Source organism: Cyprinus carpio, chromosome A6 (assembly GCF_018340385.1).
Source record: "Cyprinus carpio isolate SPL01 chromosome A6, ASM1834038v1, whole genome shotgun sequence".
Classification (NCBI taxonomy): domain Eukaryota; kingdom Metazoa; phylum Chordata; class Actinopteri; order Cypriniformes; family Cyprinidae; genus Cyprinus; species Cyprinus carpio.
Window position 1 is genome coordinate 20,257,984 of NC_056577.1, and position 22,961 is coordinate 20,280,944.

The 22,961-nt window shown below is 36.1% G+C and overlaps 1 protein-coding gene across 5 annotated transcripts in view; it reads right to left on the reverse strand.

Annotated features, from left to right (window-relative positions):
- Positions 1–18,949: 18,949 nt before the first annotated feature.
- LOC109103975 (DnaJ (Hsp40) homolog, subfamily C, member 6) overlaps positions 18,950–22,961 on the reverse strand; it is a 32,952-nt gene continuing 28,940 nt past the window's right edge. For all 5 annotated transcript variants that reach the window (XM_042758353.1, XM_042758354.1, XM_042758350.1 and 2 more), the window contains 3 exons: positions 21,930–22,078; positions 21,520–21,696; positions 18,950–21,279 (listed from right to left, as the gene is read on the reverse strand). In XM_042758353.1, coding sequence (XP_042614287.1) covers positions 21,178–21,279; positions 21,520–21,696; positions 21,930–22,078 — 428 coding nt within the window. In that variant the 3' untranslated portion in view covers positions 18,950–21,177. The remainder of the gene's footprint in view (positions 21,280–21,519; positions 21,697–21,929; positions 22,079–22,961) is intronic.

The following is a 22,961-nucleotide window of genomic DNA, read 5'->3' on the forward strand; positions in this document are numbered from 1 at the left end:
CAAGTGTTTAATGTTAATTTATTTATTTTCAATCGTAAGTTCTTAAGAACAAGCTACATAAGAACAACAATAACAACAAAAAACTAATAGGCTACCTAACTGAGCTGACATTTCTCACAAATATCCCTAATGTGGTAGGCTATTTTTAACAATGATATACTATAGCAATTGTTTCAACAGATCTGTAAAGAGTAATAATTGAATATAGCTGAATAATGAGTCATCGGTAATTGAATAAAATGAACGTCTAACTGTATCCCTCGCACTGTTGCAGTTTGGCGACATTACGTCATCCGCATGATCCAAACATGCTGTCATCACCTAAAGTGAGCGCGAGGAGGCTCCCACGTGACGTGCTTCTCTCATATATGCATGATCTTACATGGGATCAATGTAATAATAGCCACACACTGAGGTCAAATTAAATTTACTCCACAATTGTTTTCACTGTAGAACTAATACTTAATCCATATCTCACTTATGAAAGCATATTTATTAATACTTAGACCCTATCACTTATTATAGCTTTTTATAAGCAAATACATTTGATTTAATAATTTTTTTAGGTATATAATTAAGCCTAAATATTATAGCAGTATTAAAGCATTTATTAATCTCAGCCTAGACATCTATTAGACCTTATATGATGTTGAAGTTATAAGAGATTTTCGGTTACATAAAATACTCGCAAACATTTGAGTCACGCGTGTGAAGGCAGATACAGACACCAAAGCAGTCCAGAAGATAACAATGACGCTCAGGGGTTTAAATGTTTATCAACCTTTATCAGCCTTTTACAGGCTCATATACACATAATGCTACTACAGCCTGTTCTCATAATAACCAATTAAATGGATGACATGCACTATGTGGCCCCTCTCATGCTGTGATCTAGACCAAGAACATTATGTATCTCGTTTGCAGTTCACAGCAGGTTGGAGACAGTCAGCGGGATGCAATTTAGATGGCTGCCAGCTTATCAAAACCTTATCAAAATCAAAACTTTAAATTACATTACCATAGAAACATGTTAGGATTAGATTTACAGCTGTGAAAAATACAAATATTGGGTGTACAACTGAAGAACAATTTCCAAAACAATTTCCAAAATATTTACTATTATATTGGGACACACCTCTTAATTATTGAATTGAGGTGTTTCAATCAGATCCATTGCCACAGGTGTATAAAATCAAGCACCTATCCATGCAGACTGCATTTGCACAGCAACAACTGAAGTGGAAGACCACATAAAGTCACAGAGCTGGGTCATAGAGTGCTGAAGCACAGTGTGTAGAAGTCACCAACGCCCTGCCGATTCCATAGCTGAAGACTTACAAATGTCCACTGGCATTAATATCAGCTTAATGGAATAGGTTTTCATGGCCGAATAGCTGTATGCATGCCTCACATCACCAAGTACAATGCCAAGAGTTGAATGGAGTGGTGTAAGGTGCCACTGAATTCTCAGTGGAAACGTGTTCTGTGTAGTGATAAATCACGTTTCTGTGTTTGGAAATCTGATGGTTAAGTCTAGATTTGGTGGATGCCAGGAGAACTTTACCTGCCTGACTGTTTTGTACTAACTCTAACGTTTGGTGGAGGAGGGATAATTGTATAAGGCTGTTGCCCCAGTAGACAAAACAAGGTCCAATTAGAAATGGTTGGGTGAGTTTGGTGTGGAAGAATTTGACTGGTCCGCACAGAGCTCTTACCTCATCTCCACTGAATAACTTTGGGATGAACTGCAATGGAGATTTCAAGCCAGGCCTTCTTGTTCAACATCATTGCCTGATCTCACAAGTGCTCTACTGCACGAATGTACTAAAATTCAAACAAAAGCACTCCAAAACTTGTGGAAAGCCTTTCCTGAAGAGTAGAAACTGTTATAGCTGCAATGGGACAACCAACTCCATATTAAATGGGTAGTTCACCCAAAAATGAAAATTAGCCCATAAATTACTTACCATCAAGTCAACCTAGGTGTATATGACTTTCTTCTTTCAGAGGAATCCAGTCAGAGTTATATAAAAAATTGTCTTTGATCTTCCATGCTTTTTAATGGCACTCAGCAGGTGTTGCAGTGCATCAGTCCAAAAGAAGTGAAATAAAAATCGCCCATCCATAAAAAAAAGTGTCTCGCTTGGCTTCAGGGGGTGAACAAAGTCCTCCTGTAGCGAATCTATGCATTTTTGTAAGAAAAATATCCATATTCAAAACTTAATAATCAATTTAATCTAGCTTGCACTCACTGTTGTACACAGAAGCAGTTCCGGGCGGACCATGTATGAAGTCGGCGTTGCGCATGCTGCCGCTCAGAGATGACGAATGCGGAAGTGCAATGGAGAGATGCAAAAAAAGCAACGGCCACTAATTAGAAGTACAAAACGAGGATTTGTAGGTTTTCACGAGACTTACCCGCACATGCGTAATGCCGACCTCATACGTCATCCTCCCAGAGCTGCTTCCGTGTACAACAATTGGTGCAAGCTAGATTAAAGTGATTATTACATTTGAATATGGATATTTTGCTTACAAAAATGCATCGATTCACTACAGGAGGTCTTTGTTAACCCCCAGGAGCTGTGTGAGACTTTTTATGGATGGGCGATTTTTATTTAACTTCTTTTGGACTGATGCACTGCAACACCCAATGACTCATAACTTTTATTCTCGCTGTTGCCACCTGTGCCATGTTGTGGAGCCGACTGGATTCGTCTGAAAGAAGAAAGTCATATACACCTAGGATGCCTTGAGGGTAAGTAATTTATGGGCTAATTTTCATTTTTGGGTGAACTAACCCTTTAATGTCTTTGTATTTTTAAGTCCCCGTTGGTGTAATGGTCAGGTGTCCCAATACAAATATATATATTTTTTTCATTTCATTATTATATTGGATGATTAATCCATTTATTATTAAGGGTCATGTCATTTTTTTATCTACATTTGTATCATCCATTAATAAAACTGACTAAAATGCAGGGCAATTAGATGCTTGTTTGTTTAAAGCCTACAAAGCATTCATGTTGTTCTCTCCATAGGCTTTTCAAGGTTATGTGTTGCCACAGTAAACAGCGACAGCAGAACAGATGCATTTGTGTGGGTATGTTTGCATGTGGGCTGCCAATGCTTGGTATGAATCTCAGTGTGGTGTAGGTGTTCTTTGACAGCAGTGGGGTTGATGCTCTCCTTCTGGCAAGGTCTGACCCTTAAAAATGAGACTAGTCATGCATAGCATGAGCTGTAGTTAAATCACTAGCGCCTGGGAAGCCCTGCAGAGTCTGAATGGCGAGGGCAGAGGCACATCACCAAGGGAGATATTTCAAATGAGTCATGACATGGCCTCCAATACTGCAGTACGGCTGCACAGCAAATGTTGCACTGATATGCAATGATTGTTATGATGTAATAGCATCAGAAAGTCTTCAAAATGTCACAAGTATGGGAGAGTATCATCTTTATATCTGATTTATCTATATCTTTATATCTGCTCATATATATTGCATCTGTCATTTCATAGCACAGCATGTGTGACAGAAGCAATCATCAAACCAAGTGGTAACTGCAAAAATTAATAAATGTTAAATGTTCTGATGTTCTGCTAAACCTTTTTTCAGAACTCTCTGTGGCATCACTGCAAATAAATAAATGAATAAACGCATGAATGAATTAATGAATGTTAAATAAGTTGTCCAATTTTCTAATATTTACAAAATAATATAGGTGAAAATATGAATGCACTACTACTGTACTTCCACCAAGATTCTGAAGGGAGCACACAATAGACAATCTGGCAAATATGTGTTTTTCCTAGAAATTACAAAAAAATTACAAAACGAAGTCTTTGAAATACCAAGAGTCTGTGTTTGTCCATTATAGCTCAAATATATTTCCTCACATCAAATCACTGAATGTGTGGCAAAAGCAGTTATTTAGGGTAAAGACTAGAGGTTTAAGTGCCCAAATTCCTTTACTTAGCATGTGAATGACATCATCTCTCACCATCATCCAGGAGGGTTAAAGATATGACCTCATGCACTGTCATGTCATGTTCTAAAGAGATCTTGCATGTGCGGCATTAATAAAATATTCAGAAGTTTGCTCATGCTCTAGTTTAGGAAATAAAGGAGGTAAAAAAAAACCTCCCTTATTCAAAAAGACCACCTATACAGAGGTGGATGTTTAAGCCAAACCAACAGGCTTTGTCAGAGATTTGTTCCTACCAGGGAAGAAATTAAGCAATTGGTGAGGGAGCATTTTACGGCATGCTGAATACGAAAGGAGATTTACAGTCAATGACTGAGAAAATCTTTCCTTTGGCACCCAGTGCACAGGCACCATTCACAAGTGCCCTTGTTTTCGCAGGGTTGTGATTACGAGGAGGACTGTGAGATTTATGGGCTAACTGATGAGAAGAATAGCTACCATAATGAGGTTGCAAAGAATCCACTGCATGCTGTGGTGAACAGTGCAAGGGCTCAGAAACAAAATGTCAGCAATATTACATTGGCTTAGTCTTCTGATAGAAACAATAATATTTCTAATCTGTTATGTTACTGGGTATTATTGTAGATTACAAGATCACAACTGAATAGCAAGGAAGACAAATTGACAGCAGGAAGATAATAATGATAATCTGGCCAATCTGAGAAATTATACTGAACATCTAATTTTTTATATATGTAATAGATGTTCTGTTTTCAGTTTTGGCTGTTCTAAATATCAATTTTCTCAATAACAGGATACATTATCTGTGAAACCAATTTAAACCCTTTGAACTTCACCTCTTTTTCTTGTCAGTGTAGTGCGTGGTCTGCAAGCCTTGAAAAGGTCAGTAACAGATTTAGATGTTTAATTCTGATTATGAAGCTGTTGATCCCAAACAAACTGACACATATTTGACCCTTAAGTCACCATTTCAATTAACCCCCTCTAATGAGCTGACTCATAGCAGCATCTGCTTAATCACCACAAATCAGCACACATGCAAAGTATACTAGGAAATGGTTCTGAAATGTTTTAAGTTTCTGTGTACAATATAGTGAAAATCTGAAGAGGATATTTGCCATATTTGCTATATAGTTTGTGCTACTAATCTGATAATTGTGTAGAGTAATGAGTAAAGAGATTTGTAAGTGTGGACAGTTAAGCCATATTTAATGGGGTCATATGATGTTGCTAAAAATAACATTATTTTGTGTATTTGGTGTAATGAAATGTGTTTATGCAGTTTAAGGTAAAAAAAAAAAAAAAAACATTATTTTCCACATACTGTACATTATTGTTGCCCCTCTATGCCCTGCCTTTCTGAAACGTGTTGATTTTTACAAGGTTCATCGGTCTGAAAAGCATGGTGTACGCTGATTGGCTAGCTATCCAGTGCTTTGTGATTGGCCGAATGCCTCAAGCGTGTGACGGAAATGTTACGCCCCTCACCGTACTGTAATGCCGTGTCCTGGTGCGACGACACAAAACCAATAAAACCCATTACAAACGAGGCATTTGTTGCATCCAGTGAGGACATAATTACTGATTATAATGACTTATATTGTCTTTTTATACGTTGCATTGCATATTGTGCCGCGTAACCATATAACCATGTTGTGATCGAAGAAACGACAAACAACAAGCTCTACTCTAAACTGCTCAAAACTTGCATTTGAACCATCAGTGACAAATTCTTTTAATATAAAAATGTACTTACAGGCTGTGAGTCAGAAGCACCAGACTGTCCTTGCAAAGTTGGAACTGCCCCACTTTATAGAAACAACCTTTGTGTGTAAAAGGCATTGTAGGCTACTTTCCCAGGTTCAGGAAACAGTCCTCTGTAAAATGTGCTGCACACATCTGAATATTTTGGTTGAACTGTTCTGGAACAGTGTTGTAAATACAACTTAACCACTGATTTCTAATTGTGTCCTCTTTTGGCAGGCCAAACAAAGTAGTTTGCTTTCACACCGAAACACAACGTCTCCACATGGCAGCGGTGGCAGCAACAATACTACAGCGAGAATCAAAGTTACGCCTTCTTTCTTTGCATGAACATTTGGGCAGTGTTAAGCAAATCTTCCCACACTGATGTAGACATGTGGGGGCGTGTTTAAATGAGGTATTTTAGGAAGGCGTGGTCAGGTCTTAACTTCTATAAAGACTATCTCTTTGGGTTTGAGACTTTAGTCTCAGGAAAACTTGAAATCACATCATATTACCCCTTTGAAGAAAGAAAGTAAAAAATGCTTTTTAAGTGATAAAACAATAATAATAAACTTTTACACATTTTAGTTATCAAAAGTTACTAGCAGTATGGACTTACTCTACTATCTTCACCATGTTGGCATTGTCATGTGACCTCTGTTGTAAGTTGCGTAGGCAACCGAAGGCAAAATCGTGACAGGAAATGAACTCAGCATAGGCTTAAGATAAGGCTGCATTCCAATTATGTAAATTGCAGAGAAGATGTGCTGCTACGTTTTAGGGTCCAGGCTGCTCATTCAAAGCCTGTTAGTTGCTCTTACCATGTTATTGTGTCCATGAGAAAGGCACTTAACACCTGGTTGCTCTAAGGGGTCCATCACTGCAACTGATGTACCTTAGGCCACGTTGGAAAAACAACTTCTGCCAAATGACTGGTAACTACATAATAAGTGATCATTTCTTCCCTTCATGTCTGCAAAGGTGTTAATCATGGGCAATCATTTCTTTCCCCTGAAATCATACTAGAGAGGTCCTTTTTCTGACAGTGGAAGGTCTATGCAGTATGTTCCCATCTCATTATTGTTGGGTCTGCGCCATGTGCTTGATGGGTCCGATATGAATGAGTACCTGTGTGCGGACTTTGATTAGAGACATAAATTACTATGGGGGGGAGTTATGCCAGTGTTTGCCACTTTCTTGCATATATTTCAGTGAAAAACTCCATGTCTACAATTTCTATGCAATCCAGTTTAACCATGAGCTAAATGTGCTGGGCTAGCACTCTGATGGGATGACTTTGAGTGCAAACACACCTCTTTTCTATAAAGATTGCACCTTATTCACAAAAGTCAACTGCTTTCAGAACAATTTTGGGTGTATTTACCTGTGTGCCATTGCCTGATCTTATGATGGAACAAACAATGGGAATTAAAAATGATTAAATCTGTGGATGGAATTTTCATTTGTGAACTCTGCGCTGTTGGTTTAAGCCTCCATCATGGCTGTTCTGAAAAATTACACAAACTGGAATATTAATGACTTTACCTTTCTGCAGATATAGGAGAATGGAATGCATGTCAACAGATCAATAACTGGATTTGGTTCAAGCACCACAGGAGACAGAATAAATAATGCTTTCTTCTCAAAGAAAGGAAATTACCTCTAGCCTAAAGGTTAATCACACAGTTTACGTCATAATAGGTAAAGGGCTGTTCTCTGTGTTAAATGGTCCAGTTGTCAGTCTAGGAGTTCCATTTTTGGTGCACATGGGTTTGATGAAAACATTTGAGCTCTGGATTTCTTCTCTGAACTTTGTGTTATGATTTTGTGCTGATATGCGAGTTCAGTGACTTCCAATTAAACGTTCATATGTTTTGCGTTTAATATGTGTGAGCAGGAAATCTGCGCAGTACTTCCAGGATTAGCTGTAGACTGCATGAAATTCTACAGTCCGGCTCATAAAGTCCTGTCACATGATTGATGGTGTACGCCAGCTGACTAACTTCACTCAAAGATGTTCATTTCCCCGAAGTGAGCAAATGTATATGCCAAAAAGTACGGAAAATGAAAACAATTCAGATGAAGTGAAAGTTAAAACTTAAAACTGCTGAGGAGGTGATTCCGTGTATTTATAACAGGGACCACAGCAAATTACATTTCCATGCACTACCTTCCCCATCTTACAAAAACAGATAAAACTATTTCACAGATCCCTCAGGTATGAGCTTATTTACTAGTTCTAACAGTCCGTTAGCATGTTTTAGGATATGTTCACAGTTATATAACAGTAAAAGCCTGGGGCTAGTTGTCACACTTGACTCCATTAAATATTTGTCATGGTACTTTTGAAACTCAATTTCTGTATAGACACATGCATTAACGATTCAGTATACAAGTTGTCTTATAAATATTGAAAATTTCAATATTTAAACCAGAACTTTTTGTACTGTGCAAACTTTTTGTGTGTATTTTTCCTTATAAATATTGAAAATTTCAATATTTAAACCAGAACTTTTTGTACTGTGCAAATTTCAATATTTAAACCAGAACTTTTTGTACTGTGCAAACTTTTTGTGTGTTTGTGAACATGTAATGTCAAATTTGTTGGTTCTCCAGGAAGAATGATGTCCCCATTTGACCTTAGTATAAACCCCTGGCCTTCCAAATTTCTATCTCCATCTTGGTTCCCCTGGCTACCATCTATTCTCATAATACCACACCTACTGTGTCAGTCTGCTTTATTGTGTTGTCTCTGAGACATTCAGACATACTGAAGTAATAAAGACTGGGTACAAGGACTCTGAAACAAACAGGCTTGATTCACCAAAGCATTTTTCGCTCACAGCCAAAGAACGTCAGGACACAATGGTGAATAAGTAAAAAATAGTGAGAGAAAGTAACCTTCATCAGTTTGAGAACTGCAGCACACAAACAGGTGTTCTATAGAGTGAGAACAAAATATGTCATGTTTACTACATCAAGTGTTCATTGGCTAGTTGCAAATTTTACATTTAAGCTACAAAAAATGCATTCAGATGACAATAATAAATGTATACGTGAAAAGAATCTGCAAATGTGAAGTATACTTCCCTAGATGTTAAATTCCATTCCATTTATAGTTTTACCAAATTAAAAAAAAAATTATATAAAGGCATAGGAAATTCTGTATATTTAGGAGTCTAAAAATGTTCCATATTCTCTCTTTTTTTTTTTTTTTTTTTTTTAGTTTCCTAGAGTTTCAGAAGAGTTCTCATCAATTTGCCCACATAACAATGCTTACAATTTTTTCCATAGATTTTATTTCATCTTGTGGTAAAACAAAGTTCAGTTCATAATTTAAGAAGCAAAGATAAACAATGACCTTCACACAGGGTTACACGATGCAAAGCACTAGTGGTTTCCTGTCTTCTGAATTATCCGTTGCAATATTAAGAGTCTGGTGTCATCAGGGTGGCCTGATTATTCAAAAAATGAGTGGTTTTCATAACTGACATCTTGCTGGCAGACGACTGAGCAGTAATGTATTACATAAAGTCCTGCATTCAGACTTTCCCAGATGTGTTTAACCAGAGTCTTTTCTCGAAATATAAAACAGCAGCCCAACCTTACTAACACTGACACCTAGTTTGGTTTGAGAACAAATTAAAAACAAGGTTTAGACAATCTGTCTTCATTGTTTACTTTGAGGTTACACCTTACATCTGTCAAAACAGCACTTTTCTCTGGTTCTAGCATTAATAAAATGAATTTAACATTCAGAGCTCTAAATTAAGCACAAAATATCCCATTAGTAAAATGTCAGTTTAACTGTATCCAAACCATTTTTTCTTTTGCTACTGGGGTAAATGGGAACACAAAAATTATATTAGTTGTAGTTTCTTCTGAGAACCCTGGAAATGAGAACATTTTTCACCATCGCACCATGTAGCCCCACCCACACTAAAATCTCATTGGTCCTTAGTGTCTCCCCTCATTTTTATTAAACACCCAACATGGACCGATTGTGAAAGTGGATTTGTATAGAGGTCAATATTATATGACTCAGTTTACACAATAAAAAAGACATCTGCTTAAATATCACGGAAGTCATACAAGTATATGTTTTTCTGTTTATGCTTCAGCTGCTTTGCGAGCACACAAACAGAGAAAACTGCTCCGATTGGCCTTTATTGCGATTGTGCCGCATCACACATTTTTACATGTGGACAGAAAATCAGGAAACTTTTCGCATTACTCCTAATAAGGACACGTTATTGCACATCTTCTAACTTTATAGACTTCATATCCTTGGTTCTAATGTATAAATATCTGAATCATCTAATGTCCTATAGCACATGAGGAACAAAACATATTGCAAGTTATGAATACATGCATAGACCATAAAAGCTACATTACACTGTTGGTATAACCCACATAATCATTATGCATGACAAGGGAATGTACAATGTAATTTACATTCAGAGTCTCAAATAAGCACCATTCATCTGGCAGGTCCGGGAATGCGGGACCTATTAGATACATTCATGCACAGCACAGCTCCATTTTTCTAGAGCCAAACGAAATAACTGATAGCATGTGGGCGATAAGTCACAGAATGAGTTTACAGAATGCGTATGGAAGCAGCTCTGCACTTTGGGGAAAACATTTATTTAAAAATACTTCCTTCAAGAGAAAATGAAAAAGCACTTATGAGGTTAAAAGTGATTAATGGAATCTTTAAAGATTAAAGTGCACATCAGTTACTTAAGATCTTTAGATCTTAATCTACATATATTATCAATATAAAATAATATAATAAAATAACTAATCACAAAAGAATGTATAATATGGCAAACATTGATGTACATTCATTTATCAACAACATAAACAGACTATTGCTAGTACTCATGTCAGTGACAACACTTAAAAAGTAATGTATCAGCGTTAGGCAAATGGAGCTCTGAAGGGTTCTTGGCACGAGTTCCTGCCACCCACCTGCCCTGACAGCCCGGCTATAATGGCACATAATATTGCTACATACTGGATTACACTGTCACTTGAATGGAACGAGAGCACACCGCACTGATTCACTAATGCTAATTGATCATTAGAATAAGACAGCATGTTCCTGGAACTGCTGAACAATGGTTGGATGACCCAGCAACAAAACAACTCTGCATCCCCCACTAACGTTCGTTCGCCCTGTCTGTAGCTTTTGTGCTGAAGTCATTAGTGTTAATGCAGTGAAGATAATCATATGAGCCATTCTCATCCTGCTACACACTGAAAAGGCTAATCAGAATTTGAATTCTGAAAACTCTGTGGCTTTAGAAATGAACCTTGTGTGGATCAAACTTTTACTGTTTCCCTACAGAATTAAACCTGATATCATGACAAAACATAACTATGTTACAAGGTGGTGATTGCGTAGGAATTTGAAAATGATGAAACTAATGAATGAGATCATTTGAATTAGCCACCAATTCCCTAAAATGTAAAATAGAATAAAAATTACAAATTGCCATGAGAGTGTGCTGGAGAATTCATACGCAATACCTGCGAAATATATATTAGTTACACCCTTTTATTAGAGAGAGCTTTTCAATCATTTTTTGTAAGCCAACAGAAGAATAATTCACCATTAAATTTCAAATGTGTTTTTAGAATAGCGTTTCTAGATTTTTGAAAATTAACCGAATACCTTACAGTATTATTCTACAACACAATCATAGTTAATACCAATAATCAATGTTAATACCTATAACATGAATTTTGAAACCAATATGTGCTTTAAAAACAGATTTTCAGCATGTTGCTACATAAGGACTAAAACTGCTTGGATTAATTAGTCAACTGTTAACCTGTTAGCAATTTGCATTTTTAAAACATACAAAGGTTTCAAAATTAATGTTTTAATGTAATGTTGTTTTAAACATGAATGTCTTTTGCCTGGCAATGTTAACCACAGACCTTATTTTGCTCATAAATTCAAAATCGCTATGCTAAAAACTCATTAGAAACCCATGGCTAATTCACTTTCAGGTTTTAAAAGTAAAATAAATAACATATGCTGAATTACATTATCCTTAAAAGAATAGCACTAAGATGAAAAGTCCAGGGAAACCAATGCCTTGAATGCAGTGTAAGGTGTTTGGGATAAAAGCATCTAAAACCCTTACGATAAAGAAGTTTATTCAAGTGTGCTATTAGTATACTTCTTTTAAACTAAAAATAGGAAAGTATGCTTTTAGTTTACTTTTTATGTACTTCTCAGAAATGGGCTTTATGTACTTCTCAGAAATATACTTAAAATGACATTTAAGTATACTTGACTTATACTTACAAAAAGTCTAAATATACTTGAACTTTACTTAAGTATACTTAATAAAATAAACTTGAAGTATACTACTTTTTGGTAAGGGAATGCTAAGATGAAAAGTCCAGGGAAACCAATGCCTTGAATGCAGTGTAAGGTGTTTGGGATAAAAGCATCTAAAATGTGTAAATGTGAAGTGTTTGGGATGCTGGTGTGTTGAGGGATCCCATCTGGCTGCTTGAGCAGCAAGTCTTCCTTGGTCCATTAGACACTGCACAATAGTATCCAGTTACACATGTCCGTCTGGCATGTTTAAATTGAAAAACAATTAAAAAGCAGTGCTTTGTGAACTGGTGTAGTGCCGAAGTCTGATCCCTGCTACATTATTACCCCCTTAAGTCCCCAGTATGATTAGCTTTAGGAATAGGTGTGGGATTGGGTTCAAAATTCAGCACAAAATTGGCTCTTACACAACTAAGCAGTACCGGGCCATTATCAGATTTAAAAAAGCAGCACTTGTCCTCATTCAAGTGTTGACAACACAATGTGCTTTTACAGGCTTCTAAACTGGGTGTAATTCTGAACAGTCTGCTCAGAACACTTCAAAGACTAGACCAGGAGCTCATAAGCTGCACTCATTGGCTCTCTTTCTGTCCTTAGGGGCAACAAAACAATCCTCAGCTCTCCTAGTGCAAAAACTGAGTAAACATATGACATAACCTGAACCTAGGTTTCAATTTGACTCAGTCTGGCTCAATGAATCCTTTTACACTGACAAACTGACACCAGGGACCAAGGAATAGATAGGTAGAGCAGCCTTGTTCACACGTTGCATCTTTTAGCCATAACTAACTCAAATGAATTTTCCACCTGGTATTGCATCTACCTTATATAATAATTTATATCTCAATGTTTACCAGCTGTGACCTTTTACATAGTTTTATAAATCCTACTTTTAGGCTTCTACAATATACCTTAGGCAGCCATTATAGAGCTACCAATATATACTTGCTAACTCAAGAATAAGCAAGAATCAAGAAGAAAATGATCTTTGCCAAAAGAGTCCAGAAGCTCACCTGTTTAGTTTGTATGTGGCCTGTGCTCTTGAAAAGAGAGAAACCATCAGTCAATGTTTGTGAAAAATAAGAGAGCTTAGTTTTGTTTCAGTGAATTTGTAGACCCCATCTCTTCTTTCCCATGGGTCTCTAGTGCCAGAAATACACTCCAATCAACTAATAGTGTGTTTGTGTGTACTGGTATTTATGGTTTATGAGGACACAAATGTGTATAATGTCATGGGTAATACAAGGATTAACATGGTTTATGAGGACACTTCCTGTGTCCCCGTAAAACACAAGGCTTAAAAGACATACAAAACAGTGTTTTATGAAATTCAAAAATTGCCAGTAGTTTTCTGTAAGGGGTAGATTTAGGGTTGGTGTAGGGTGATAGAAAATACAGTTTGTACAGTATAAAAACCATTACGCCTATGGAGATTCCTCGTAAACCACAAATGTAAGTGTGTGTGTGTGTGTGTGTGTGTGTGTGTGTGTGTGTGTGTGTGTGTGTGTGTGTGTGATTTGGGCAAAGACTCTTTCTGAATTTGCCAGGCAGCAAATACTGGGTTTAAAAAAATAGATTGTTTACTAAAAATATGTGTATGTGCTTGCATATTCAGAATGATCACCTAGGTCAACCTGACACTAAAAATGAAGATAGATCTGCTTTCATGGATGACTATGCAACACACTGTGCCAGCATGGTTTCTCGACCTCAGAAACAGTGGATCCAATATACAATTTTCCTGTTGGAAAATGTTTGTAATGTATTTTATTTGGCAGTTGCATGGCCTGCATTTAGGTCAGTTGTTTAATGAAAAGTGAATATTTATGACAAAAAGTAAATATTCACAAAATAAACATCTTGACCTAAAATATAATGTCATCTTAGTTCAATAAAATGTTTATTTGGAATATTTACTTTTCTTTATAAATGTTTTGCATTTAAGATTCAGGTCTTAATTACTGTTTTCAGGCTTTAAACACTGCATTGTATTACCTGAATAAAAATGTATCACTATCTCTTTTGCAATATCTCACAGCATTTCAATACACAGCTGTTCACAGCTATCTGGTGATCTTAAATTTTAAAGCTTTCTATTCTTGACGGACGGAATAAACGGCCCCATCAAAGCTTCTGTGTGAAATCCCTACACCTGTTATTCTGGCTCCAATTAAACATTTCCCATCAACTTCCCCCAAACTATTTATTATTTCTACTATTATAGCAATAGTCTCCACAGCAGCAGCTGCAGTATGTATCCTAATTAACAATAAAAGAAGATGGAGAACTGCCTTACTTTAGTTTTCCTGGAGGACATTCAAAAGAGTGATCAATATCAGCTTCATTTATATAAACGGTGGGAAAATAGTATGAAGACACAGGTAATTGACATGAAATGCAGTGTGCAGTTATTGTGCAATTTTTATGATTTTAAATTAACTGCAAAGACTTAATTAAGATGATATTTAAAATGTTAATTTGTCATATAGCATCCCTATCTATCTTTATTATATATCTTTATATACTGTACATATACATATACTATAAAATCCATATTGTTTAAACATTCACAGGATTATATAACCATAAAATAAAAGCTAAATATTGACTAAAGAAAGTATCACACTGATGGAGCTTTATACTTGACTTTATTCTCTGCTACATGTACAATAACACTGGGCTGATGTGTCCTCATTAGAATGTCCTTTGGTTTCCAGTATAGAAGATAAGATTTTGCTGCAACCTTGAGTAAGCTTGGAGGAATATTTTCTCATTCTGAACATGTGAGATGAATAAAAAGAACCATTAAAATTCTGAGTTAGGCTACGGGACATGTCACAGTGCCAACGTCGAGTTCTCAAGGAGGTGCAGTGATCAACAACTGAAATCACACTTCAAGGCACTGATAACTTCCATATGTAAAGCCTGTCTGACTCAAGTGAGTTTGGGTAAATGTCGTCATGTAATCTCACATAATGAACCAACAGTTCTGTTTGGATGATAGTTATTATGATTCCAAACCAAAACTCTGGCTCATAAATAATTCACTCACTGATTATTCATGTCTGTTCATGTCATGTCTCAACACTTTAAAAATATTCATTGGTGGCTGTGCGTTCAGTAAATTTCAGATTTTTTGAAAACCCTACTTTTGCGAACCAGTCCTAGGTTTTTTTCCCCATCAGAACTTAACCAGTGCAGAAAGATTCTCTGGGGAGTGAATACCAATAATCATCCCCCCAAAAAAGTAACTTTAGACTCACCGTCGCAAAGAGATGCAAAAAACATTTGAAAGGGGCGGGGCTACTTTTACTGAAATAACTGTAACTTTTGAACTGAATGAGATATCGTAGCCAAACTCAAAACACTCATGTAAGAGCTCAGTCTGAGGTCACATGAAAAAACAAATATGAGCACCTATTAGATCAGAAAAAACTCAGTGGGCCTATTTGACTCATGTCCCTAAAGGTCTGTGAGAAATTTAAAACAAATCAGCCACTGGGGGGCACAAAATTAAGTAAGCACATGCAAGTGATTCTAAACAAGTATGCAAAGATTTATGGTGATCATACCACAGATGGCGCTATAATAGTTAAAAAGGCAATATTAATGTTTAAAGTCACTATATTTATAATCTAAACATGCACTTGTCCAAATTCTCAAGCCGCTGATATTTAACCAAAGAATAATTCAATCATTAGACCAAATCATCAATGTGACTTACAGTCAAGCATGTGTTAATGATCAGACTGTTGGCCTCCATTTCCAGAGATTTCCATCAGTCGGCTCTGCTATAATGTGATTGTAACTGCTGTAATCAAACCCTCAGGCTTGGCTGAAAATCTGGACATTTTCCTGGAGGACGGCAGCTGTATCTGCACAAGACTGTCAAAACTTTCACAATATTTATTTAAGCTACTGTCAAAATGAAGGTCCCTGTTTGCCATCCTGACAGCTGACAGCTTTTGTCCTTTATTCATGTTTCTCTTGGATCTCAAATTCATTTTCCATTTTGTGCTAAGCACATTTTATTTAACTGTCTCTCATAAAGTTTTCTGGCCTGACTCATCTCTGGCCTTGTTAAAACTTCACACAGCCCACTGACGTGAATGAGCCTGCAATGCCAACTAAGAGGGCCGAACAAAAGGATATGAAAGAGGATACAGACAATTACATATACATATTCCTGTCCATATACAGCTCCATATCTTTATATAAAATATCCATGCATATGAAGTACATGTCATTTTGATAAAGCAGGTGCGTTACAGTGCAGGTGCATGGTAATGAAACTGCCATCTTAGTTGTGAACAGTGCAGACTGTCATGCTGTGCTCATCGATTGTGCTCAAACTAACAGACAACAGGAAATCAAATGCCCTTACTGACCCCATACAAAAACAGAATTGCATAGAACTGGGAAAATCAGGCAATAAAAGCTTAGCAAATCATCTCTGCTATTATTTTCACCATTTATTTTTTTAGGAGGAAACAGAGAATTAGAGTTTGATGAGTTCATGTTAATCACAGAATGAATTACATTGACTCTAGAGTCTAACAAAGCAGATATGCAAGTTTGGAACAACATGAGAATAAACAAATTTTGTTTTGGTGAAGAATACCTTTGAGAGCAATGGAAATGCAATGTGATGCATATGCAAGCTAAATATTTCTTGTAAAAAAAAAGCCTGGGAAGATATTTTACCTGGACAAGTACCAAAAGATCTGGAAAAACGTTAGAGAAGTCAATAACAAAACATTTTTTTCTGGGTTATAGGGGATAGGATTGGTAATATCTTACCAGAACACAGTAGATTCCATCAGTGTACCTCAAGTGCTGAGAGAACCAAAGGACAGATGCACTCTATAAAGATTAACAAAGTGGAGACATGAAGAGTTCTTGAGCTGCAGATTGTGAATGGAGAAGAAATTTCACCCCATTACAGTCACTTACATGAGGATGACTCAGAGTTCCCTTGTTTTAAGGACCGGTGCTTACACAAGAGCTTCTTTGTTATGGACCCTCAGTGGAGGAATGACTCCAGTTCTTAACATAAAGACCGGTTCATTCACCATTATGATCTAGGTCTAGATGATATCTATGAAAAAAACAAACACTCTTGTTATATTCTGTCTGAAATTACAAGACAAAAATCACTGATTGTAACAACTGCCGTAGTGAAGACTGTATTAATGTACTTCATTATGGCGCGCTGTTATATCCATAACACCCTGGAGTGCTTTAATGTCACACAAACAAACGGAATGCCCTACAGTAACAGCAATTGCTTAGTGCTTCAAAAACATTAAAAGCTTTACAATTTTATTTCATGATTCAATTGTTCCAAATCCAGGGACTACGATTTAAATATATATTTTTTTTGGTCTGTGAGTTTTTATTTTTATAAAATGTAATTAAAAATGATGGGAAACGCTTTAAAAAGAACAGTGGGACATACAATTATATTTTTCTTTTTCTATTCTATTCTATTTAAAATAAACTCACCCTGGTGTCATGTGACCAAACATTTCCATCTCTTCCTTGTTGCCAAAAAGGTGAAGCACATGGCAAATAAATTTTAATTTTATTGGTTGAAAATGGTGTCCTTTCATAATACTAAAATAAAATTGTATTGGTTGAAAATTATTATTGTTTTTAATGCAATTGTCTTGGGTTTCATTTATAAATGACAATGTTGCATAGAGGGTTTCTGAAAAAAATCTGGGAAGTTAGTCTGTATGAAGTTGAAAGAAGATGATCACAGTATTTCTGCCATCTTGTGGGCACTACGTCTAATCACAGCTGAAGGGATTCCCAAGGGTCAAAGGTCAGTCTGCCACACATCTTAAGAGGACACAGCACTAATGAAATCTCACCAGAGCAATCTGTGTTAAAGATTAAAGTCAAAGAGGGTCAAGCAAAGATTTAATCTTGACCCCCTTTCTCTTTCTCTCGGCAAAGTTTCATATGTTCCCTATCAAACTTTGCTGATGATCATCTTTTTTCTTTTTCTGCTTCATCTTTCACCTCACTCTCACCATAACAAATTTTGATGCTCAAAAAGCCCCACATTCCAAAGATGTGGGCAGATAAGCCGAATGAATCAGCCAATGAAGGGTGATCTGATGATTCATAGCAGGAATAGTCAGGCCTTTCATTACATTCTTTACTGCTAAAGTGTTGCACTATAAACTTTTACGTGTTCAGTAACATGCATCATTCCTCACAGGCTTTTAAGCGTCATGGCATTCCACTTTTAATTTGTACATAACTTTTGAAAGTCAGTTATTGCATTCAAATGAAAAGAATAAATTGAATTTAAACCTGCAATTAAAAATTGTAACCCTGTTATTAAAGGAATAGTTCACCCAAAAATAAAAACTCTTTACCTAAATGTGTTTCTTTCTGCAGAACACAGAAAATATTTTGAAGAACGCTGATAACTAAACAACATTAGAGACTATTGACTTCCACTGTAAAAAGCACAGACATTTTTCAGATTTCTTCTTTTATGTTCCACATAAAAAAAATTAATAAATAAATAAAAAAATCATTTAGTTTTGGAATGACCAGTTATAATCATTAACAAAAAACTAAAACTAATAACAATTTTAAAAATCATTTACCTGAAATAAAATTGTATTTATATCAAGTTGCCAAGGCAGTATATCTCTTTTTCATTTAGTTTAAGTAAAATAACTTAAACTAAATAAATTAAAACTAATAAATGCATAAGTATACATAAGTATTAAAAGTTTAAAATTAAAGTGAAAACAGAAAATATAAAAATAAATGAATATTATATTAACACTGGGAATGAATTGTCATTTTTGGATGAATAATCCACAAACAAAGGATTTTACCTTTCAAATGTCACTTAATAAAAATCACACTAACGTCTTTATGTTTCCCATTTATTTGTGCAATGCACATCATCATATGTACAGCTCCATATGGAGAACAGGAATAGAAAAAAAAGGACACAGAAAACAAATTCATGTCACATTAATACTGATACAGCAAACAAACACAGAGCTGTATCAAAACCGTATCTCTTCCTTACAGAGAACAGCATTACTGAACACCACACATTCACTACTGTATACAGAGGTTAGCTTCCAACAATTATGGTATCCTAAGATCGAAGATAAACGGCTCAGTCCACAAGAGGGGGGCGGAAAAGTTCCATCCTAGATACAGGGATCCTTTCTTTTGCTCGGTTCTCGCTATCTGTTGTCTTTGTCCGTTGTTAGCATTCTTTTTAGAGTCGCATTGTGTCAAAGGGAAGGTAACAGCAAACCGTATGAGCTTTGATACAGTTAAAGCTTCAGTATATCACTGCATGACTGAAAAGAGGAAGGCAAAGCATGAACAAGATGTACAGCAAGTACTGCAAGTTATGACACGAGTGTGTTCTGGATTTACCTAATGCCATTCAAGTGCAAATATATTGAGAAGAGAAAGGGCAGATTAGTGGCTGTACACTCTAGAACCTTCCTTTGGACCACGTGCCACTTACAGTCAAACATGCAGTACATTAATGAGGATACGGATACCGATACTGGATTTTAAAGACATATCCACTTATATTGCATAATGGCCTTCAGGATTTAATGTCAAAATATTAACGGTCCACTCTGAATGATATGTTCAGTCGGTTTAAAAGACACCTATGGTAATAAAACAACAGGTTTTGAACACTATCCATCGATCCCATTCCTCAGTCAAAAGGTGTTTCAGTAGCAAGCATGAACGCAGTTGCTAGGCAAAACTTTAAGCAAATTTGAGGATTCCTGATAACCGTTTAGTACTTCAAAAAAGTACTAAGGGGCTGTGTTTTTCCATTCCAATATGCTACTTTTTAATTATTGTTTTTCTGTGTAAATGCGCTCGAATGTGTTTGACCATTGCGTTCTCGTCTTTAGCAGCTTCCCGCACACAATGTGTTTTTCAAAGCATAAACGCATTCTGTTTGAATGGCCCCTAAGAAGTGTAACTAGTTCTTTAGGGCACCATTAACCAGACATTAAAGACATTAAGTTAACATAACCGCCAACTTTCAGCTCCGAACAAGCCATGTCATTTTGAGGTACCTGCAAAACTACTTTTTCTATGGAATAACTACATGAATAAACAATTTCCTTTGAATTATGTTGTAAACAGTATGTTATTATAGTGCAACATATACATACAGATCAATATTCAGTAAAAAACAACATAAGAATAAACTGCTAGTTAAATCAACTGCATTTCACAGATCAAGTGTGTAAAAACCTCCCATTTCCTGTACAGTCTCTTATACGTATTGTGCTTCTGCCCTCCAGTACCGCGTCATTTAACTTCTGAAAGAAGTTTTATTAGTTTTTGTTGGAGTGTTCTTTCTTAACCTCTAGCCCCTGACTGAACTAAAACCCCTGACTATACCTAGAACCACTTTTATTTTCACACATTTTATAGTTGTCTTGTAAAGCCAACAAATAACTACACACCCCTCGCACAGATAAGTGGTTCGTGAGCAGGTGCGCTGGACACAATGGAAGAAATTGATAAGGTCCTGAATACTGCTGTAGCATGCAAAACCTTATTAAATAACAGCCGGCAAAGGTTTTTGACAGTTATTTAATAAAGTATTACAAGCCAAAGCGGTGTGAGGTTTGTCTTGCAGAATTCCGGAGTGTCTAGAAAATATTTTTTTCATTTGTTATAGATGTTTCCTCAGCACTAAACCCATTTATTAAGTCAAAACTCACCTGAAAGCTCCTGAATAATTTTTTTTGATGACCTGGTTGACTGCTAATGTTCAGAGAAATATTTCACAGCTGTTTAACGCCAAAGTCTGATCTTTGTTATGTTGGTGAGTTTTTAAAACAAAGCTGAATGCTACTTTTTCCAGAAGGAGTCTTCTCATACAGCAGTTGTGTTGATCTAGTGCATGATGGGACCTGATACATGGATCGATAGAGAGATACACACAACTATACTCTAGATGTAAGCTCTGATGTCTCTATGAAGGAGGGTCCTGGAGGTGGGAGAGATAACAAAGGAGCGTCTCAAGGACTGGTGGGCTGCAGGGTGTCTAATCGGGGCAGGAACTGCTGACTGGTTGTGATCATATACAGTAAGTCTTAGTACAGTGCTTTCTGTCCTTGGCTTTCAAATTCTGACCAGGCATCATTAAGTTCCATAAAAATCATCTTGGCATATTGTTCGTAGGGCTGTCCTGTAGCCTGCAGAGGGGAAGAGAGAGAAAACTGATACATTTTGTCTTTAAAATGCCTGAAATATATATATTTTTAAAGTGCTCATATCATGTATGATCCCTGAGCAATGCAGCCTTGGTGATCATAAGACTTTCAAGAACATTAAAAGTTCTTAGAGATCCCAAACCTTTGAACAGTAGTGTATTTTGCAGTTGTGTTTTTAAGACTTCATAATTTCTCTTGACACTGTACAAGTGCGTCTCTCACCTTGTCAGGGTGCACCACCAGAACAGCTTTGCGGTAGACCTTCTTCACTTGCTCTGGTGTGACAAGGTCAGCCATGCCTACAGGTTTCCAGCGCGTCTCCCCTTCCCAAAGCACCGTGTGCATGGTGGACAGCAATGCTCTGATGTTCCTCTCCTTCCCCTCAATCCAGTCCAGGATCTGCCACAAATAACAACATTATATTAAAACATAACGATGCGATTCACACTTGAACAAAGTCTTTAAAAAGAGGAACATGAAAGGGACAATGCACAGTCAGCTGGTCATTATCACAAAATAAACAGCAAACATAAAACAAGCGACTGAGCATCAGAATCAAATATTCCAGTCAGCCTTGTAATATAAATATCAGCTTGAACTTATGTGTGTGTGTGTGTGTTTTATTTTTTCACCTTGATTCTCTCTGGATCCATTTCTTTTGCCATCTCCTCTTTTCTCATTTCTGCTATGGTTTTTGGCCCTTTTTTCTCCTTAGTGCCAGCGAAGCCCTGGCCTGAGAGTAGGTCATCAAAGTTAGCGTCCGAAACCTTTGGTCTGGTTCCTGGAAGAAAAAGGAAATAATTAATAAAGTCTGAGTTACTATTTATAATATTCTTTGTTGTAGTTGTAATGAAAGTCTAAAGAAAATATTGAGGCATACACAATATCGGTATCACTGATCAATATTAGAGATCTTAAGTATTAACTTATAATAGATACATAAGTACATGTGCTTGTTATTTCCTCAAATTTAATTTTAATAACATTTTATTTTAATTAAATTTAGATTTTTTTTTAATAATCACCATTAAATCACTATTAAAATGTAATCATTAGCCAGTCTCAAAAACAATATTGATCTTTCATATTGTACATTATATACAGGTATGTTTTGATTTTTTTTTAAATTTATAACTATTAGCTTATAATTAAGCTAATAAAGACATATAGTTGTATGTGCTCATTTCTTCTTTTCTATATTTAGATTGCCTTTGCCATCATCTATAACTCACTTAGTTTAATTTTCAATTAATATACATTTATTCATTTAGCAGGTTTTATCCAAAGCGACTTGCAAATGTTACATTTAAAATGTTTAATGTTTAATTTTAATTAAAAAAAAAAGTATTATCACTATTAAATGTCATATTTAGCCAGCCACAAAAACAATATTGATCGTTTTATACATTATATATGCATGCTGTGATGCCTAAATTCACTTATAGCTTTTAAAACAACTTATTTTAGTTAGTTTTATATATATTGGCTTATAATAATGGAGCATCCCTCAAAACATCAGAATTTTACAATGAAAGTGAAAAAAGTGAAAGTGACATGACATACAGCCAAGTATGGTGACCCATACTCAGAATTCGTGCTCTGCATTTAACCCATCCAAAGTGCACACACACAGCAGTGAATACACACACACACACAGAGCAATG